Here is a 6,000-nt window from a genome sequence, read left to right as displayed (position 1 = left end):
TATTTATATATTGTTGTATTACTAGGTGCAACAACATTTCTGAAATGAGGGTTCCAAAATTTACAGAAACATTAGACTTTTTCACACAAAAACTATAAATGTTTATTTTATTTTTTTTGACAGTTTTCAGAAATACTTCAGTCAAATCATGGTGGTAAGTTAGTCAGCTCACACTTTTCCTGGTAAGCCAGCTAACTGCTAATACATTCAAACTTACATTCATACTTACGCCAGTAACTAACAAGAGATGGCATTGTGTTTGTCAGAAACACAATGCCCCCTATTGCGCCGCTTTGAAATAAAATTTCATTATATCATTTGGCACGTTTAGAAATTATCTCCCTTTTAAAGCTTATTACTTCCCTTGGATTGTATTTTTTACTTTTGACCTTGAAGGATGACCTTGACCTTTCACCACTCAAAATGTGCAGCTCCATTAGATACACATGCATGCCAAATATCAAGTTGCTATCTTCAATATTGCAAAAGTTATGGCCAAGTTAAAGGTTTCGGACGGAAGAACAGACTCACTTACAGACTGACGGACAGTTCAACTGCTATATGCAACCCTACCGGGGGCATAAAAACTGCTCTACTCGAATCATAGGTCAGGAGAGAATGGCTGTAGAACTAATTGCGATACGAATCGTGTTACAAGGTATGTTGTTGGGCCAGGAATGGAACTTGTACTGTATCTGAAGTCTAGCACTACATCACTAAACTAATTGGAAACAACTGCACACACACACACACACAAACACCATACCTGTGACGGCAGATTGGTGCAGAAATGAACCATCACATAGCCATGGGTCTCAATGGGATCAGCTGACAGACACATCCCACCACTTGTTATCTCCCCTTTCTTCTTGAATGACCAGTCCTGACAGAGAGCAAAGTCATTACATGTTAAGTGGCAAAATATATGAGCCTCACTCTGTGAAAAGGGGGTTTAATGCATGTGCGTAAAAAGTCATCCCAGATTAGCCTGTGCAGTCTGCACATCCTATTCAGGATCAACACTTTCTGCCCAAACTTGATTTTTGCTAAGAAGAGACTTTCTTTATACAAAAAATATCATAAAAGCGGAAAGCGTTGTCCCTGATTAACCTGTGTGGACTGCACAGGCTCATCTGGGACAAAACTTTACGCACATGCATTAAACCCGTTTTTTGCAGAGTAGGCTCATATTGAATGACAAGTCCTAAATGAGAGTAGTCAGAGTAAGCTATGGGGCCAACAGACAGACAGATAGGACACAGGGCATACCTACAGATACAGACAGACAGACAGGACACAGGGCATACCTACAGATACAGACAGACAGACAGGACACAGGGCATACCTACAGATACAGACAGATAGACAGGACACAGGGCATACCTACAGATACAGACAGATAGACAGGACACAGGGCATACCTACAGATACAGACAGATAGACAGGACACAGGGCATACCTACAGATACAGACAGATAGACAGGACACAGGGCATACCTACAGATACAGACAGATAGACAGGACACAGGGCATACCTACATATACAGACAGATAGACAGGTCACAGGGCATACCTACAGATACAGACAGACAGACAGGACACAGGGCATACCTACAGATACAGACAGATAGACAGGACACAGGGCATACCTACAGATACAGACAGATAGACAGGACACAGGGCATACCTACAGATACAGACAGACAGACAGGACACAGGGCATACCTACAGATACAGACAGACAGACAGGACACAGGGCATACCTACAGATACAGACAGACAGATAGGACACAGGGCATACCTACAGATACAGACAGACAGACAGGACACAGGGCATACCTACAGATACAGACAGACAGACAGGACACAGGGCATACCTACAGATACAGACAGACAGACAGGACACAGGGCATACCTACAGATACAGACAGACAGACAGGACACAGGGCATACCTACAGATACAGACAGACAGACAGGACACAGGGCATACCTACAGATACAGACAGACAGACAGGACACAGGGCATACCTACAGATACAGACAGACAGACAGGACACAGGGCATACCTACAGATACAGACAGACAGACAGGACACAGGGCATACCTACAGATACAGACAGACAGACAGGACACAGGGCATACCTACAGATACAGACAGACAGACAGGACACAGGGCATACCTACAGATACAGACAGACAGACAGACAGGACACAGGGCATACCTACAGATACAGACAGACAGACAGGACACAGGGCATACCTACAGATACAGACAGACAGACAGGACACAGGGCATACCTACAGATACAGACAGACAGACAGACAGGACACAGGGCATACCTACAGATACAAAACTGATAAATTAACCCACTATTTTGACTTGATCTGAGGTACATGAAGTCCTATGGACAAATCTAATGAGAAAGTTCCATGTATGTTATTAACAAAACAAATATAACTTAAAAGATTTCAAAAGCTTGAACAAAGATGTGCAAGAAAATGCTGGATATCATTTTAACTGAAGCAGAACCATTTTTAAAACACCACTATAAGTTTATGATTAAAATATCAATAATTATTATTTCAATAAATAATACAACCCCTGTTTAAATTCAGTGTTATCTCATAGCTGTATCCAACATGTACTTTTTTTCTGCGTAAAAAAAGGCACTAATTTTGAGACCGCTGGAACTTTACCTATCTCATCATCAACACAACATATACCTGTGCACTCTTATCAGGGTTGCAAGGCACTAATTTTGCGACTGCTGGAACGTGACCTATCTCGATATCAACACAAAAGTCCTGCTGGCGGATCGTCCCAAACATGATTTCATCAGTAACAGGGGGTCTAAAATATATATCGAAATATCGCCATTTCAACAAATAAACGTTTTTTTTGTAGGCAAGGCAAAGAAAGGCATCAATAATAACATGAAGAACTCAATTATGTGCATCAGATTCTGTGGATAATGATTATATCATGTAGGCAGAAATTATTGAGATAGAGATTATGTGCATCTCAATATTGAGGATTGCAAAAACAACCGTATTACATAAACAAAATCTGCACTAGCATAATTTTGCATTCTTTTTTCAATGTAACAAAGATGCAAGTATAACAAGGGCTGTTTGTAAAACATGCACGCCCCCCATATGGGCTGTCAGTTGTAGTGGCAGCCATTGTGTGAATACGTTTTTTGTCACTGTGACCTTGACCTTTGACCTAGCGACCTGAAAATCAAAAGGGGTCATCTGCGAGTCACGATCAATGTACCTATGAAGTGTCATGATCCTAGGCCAAAGTGTTCTTGAGTTATCATCCAAATCATTTTACTATTTCGGGTCACTGTGACCTTGACCTTTGACCTTGTGACCTCAAAATCAATAGGGGTCATCTGCGAGTCATGATCAATCTACCTGTGAAGTTTCATGATCCTAGGCATATGCGTTCTTGAGTTATCATCCGAAAACCATTTTAATATTTTGGGTCACCGTGACCTTGACCTTTGACCTAGTGACCTCAAAATCAATAGGGGTCATCTGCGAGTCATGATCAATCTACCCATGAAGTTTCATGATCCTAGGCGTATGCATTCTTGAGTTATCATCCGGAAACCATTTTACTATTTCGGGTCACTGTGACCTTGACCTTTGACCTAGTGACCTCAAAATCAATAGGGGTCATCTGCGAGTCATGATCAATCTACCCATGAAGTTTCATGGTCCTAGGCGTATGCGTTCTTGAGTTATCATTCAAAAATCATTTTACTATTTCGGGTCACCGTGACCTTGACCTTTGACCTAGTGACCTCAAAATCAATAGGGGTCATCTGAGAGTCATGATCAATGTACCTATGAAGTTTCATGATCCTAGGCCCAATCGTTCTTGAGTTATCGTCTGACAACCACCTGGTGGACGGACCGACAGACCGACCGACATACCGACATGAGCAAAGCAATATACCCCCTCTTCTTCGAAGGGGGGCATAATAAAATGACGATCAATTAGATTGTCATACGGAACGTTAAAATCATTATTGCACACAATGGCAAATGATAAACAATCTGTCAATAGAAGAACACGCTTTGCACGATCTCGTAACACATTAGAAGAACATGCTTTGCACGTACTAGCAATGTATTAGAAGAGCACGTTTTGCACGTGGTCGTTCGCGCCTGAAAACACCCAGCATGGTAGAAATAAACCATTGTTCGATAAAAACAAGCATGGCTTACCTTTTACAAATGAAACAAAATCCATTAAATCCACGCAAATTAATCCGAATGAGAAATAAAAAGATACATAACACAATTCATCTATTCATAACCCCAATCAACCAAGTGAAATAAATCGAAAAACAATATTTTAATTCAGAGCCGTAAAAGACACGTATACACCTGGTCGATCCGGAAAGAATATTGAGGGTTGGTTACCGATTTTTGGCTAGGTTGCATTGCACTATGTTTAACATGGCCTGTATTACGGTATTGAGGTGGCGGATTCCCAGTTAAAATTCCGGATGAGTTAATTCCCCTTGGAAAGTATAAGCATGAGATAACAGGTCAGTATTTATGACATTAAAATGCCCAGCTGAGACAACAAGAAACTTACCTGTTCTGAGAGGGTAGTGTTTACTTTGTTTGACAATAAAACTGCCAAAATAACTGGCAGTCATATTTTTTTACAAACTACACAATCATTTTAACATCATAACTACAACAGTTTTCTCAAACTTTTTTTCTGTATTACAAAATGATGACTTTTTGACACATTATGACCTAGTTTTTAACAAACACAATTACTTGGACAAATGTTCTGACCAAGTTGCATGAAGATTGAGCAATAAATGTGAACGCTTAAGCGTTCAAAAGCTTTTTCTTTAATTTGATCCTGTGACCAAGATGTCGATCCCAATCTACGCAATTTTAACTCAGTCAAAACATCTTTGGAACTTATGTTCTGAATAAGTATCATGAAAAATGGGCTATAAATGAGACCTCTATAGTGTTCACAAGGTTTTAATATAACATTATATGTACAACTGCCCTGCCTCTTGTCGGCCATGTTTTTCAATGGACTGCAACTATTTTTGAAGTCAGCCAAGACACGGAAAAAAAAATTCTGCTGATTAGGAAAAACTTTTAAATGTGACTTCTATAGCGTTTAAAAGGTTTCACGACTACAGCTATACAAACAAAACTGCCCCACCACCTGGCAGCAATGTTTTTTTAGGAACCATAACCATTTCTGAACTCAGGGGAGATATTTTAGGTACAGAACTAATGTGCTTATCAAGTTTTATGAAGATAAATGTGACTTCTAGACTGTTGATAAGGTTTTACTATAGCCATGTAAGGAAAACAACCATGGCCACAGACTGCCATGTTTTTCAATGAATAGCAACTATTAATGAATGGATATAATTTGAACAAATGATCTGACAATGTTTGATAAAGATTTTATTTGCAATGAGCCTTATAGGTTCTAGCAACTTTTCTTGAATTAAAACTCGTGACCTCAAATGCGTCGGAGGCAAATTGACATTGGGGCGGCGGAGGGGGTTAGTATGGGAGTATCCCCCACCAGTTCAAATTTTAGCATCAAATGGCGCATTTCTGGTGCGTTTTTATGCCTGATACCTGACCTTATGCATGTCTAATGCAGGCATATTCTGAATGACAAAAGTTGTGACAGACAGACAGACGATGGAGAAGTGATCTCTATATGTCGCAGTTTGTACTTTGTAGCAGGCGACACAACAATAGGGATCATGTGGGTTGAAAGAACGTTCTATTTTTTTCCAGCAATTCTGTTTGGAAATTTTAAATTCGTTGGTTGGTTTGGAGTAGACATATTGAAATGACACAAAGTGGTCAAAAAACATTAAATAAGTTTTTTAGAATTATCGATTTACTTTGAGTTATTACAATTAATTCAGGTATCTTGAGGTATCTTTCATTTTGTGATAATTAAGGACTATTGGATATCAGCCTTA

General features: G+C 39.7%; 1 protein-coding gene and 1 long non-coding RNA gene across 3 annotated transcripts in view; both read right to left on the bottom strand.

Moving 5' to 3' along the window:
* LOC127857904 (polypeptide N-acetylgalactosaminyltransferase 2-like) overlaps positions 1–6,000 on the bottom strand; it is a 42,800-nt gene that overhangs the window by 14,433 nt on the left and 22,367 nt on the right. Inside the window, exons 12-13 of the mRNA XM_052394640.1 lie at positions 2,726–2,852; positions 767–883 (exon numbers count right to left, since the gene is read on the bottom strand). Coding sequence (XP_052250600.1) covers positions 767–883; positions 2,726–2,852 — 244 coding nt within the window. The remainder of the gene's footprint in view (positions 1–766; positions 884–2,725; positions 2,853–6,000) is intronic.
* Positions 1,157–2,461, bottom strand: LOC127857905 (uncharacterized). 2 transcript variants are annotated; one of them, XR_008038671.1, is made up of 4 exons: positions 2,224–2,461; positions 1,802–2,181; positions 1,612–1,763; positions 1,157–1,535 (listed from the first exon to the last, which is right to left on the bottom strand). It is a non-coding gene; the product is annotated as an uncharacterized LOC127857905 (long non-coding RNA). The 2 variants fall into 2 exon arrangements; XR_008038672.1 differs by lacking the exon at positions 1,802–2,181.

Source organism: Dreissena polymorpha, chromosome 14 (assembly GCF_020536995.1).
Source record: "Dreissena polymorpha isolate Duluth1 chromosome 14, UMN_Dpol_1.0, whole genome shotgun sequence".
Lineage (NCBI taxonomy): Eukaryota > Metazoa > Mollusca > Bivalvia > Myida > Dreissenidae > Dreissena > Dreissena polymorpha.
The sequence above is the reverse complement of the archived record's forward strand: the minus strand, read 5'-3'. Positions and strand labels throughout refer to the sequence as shown.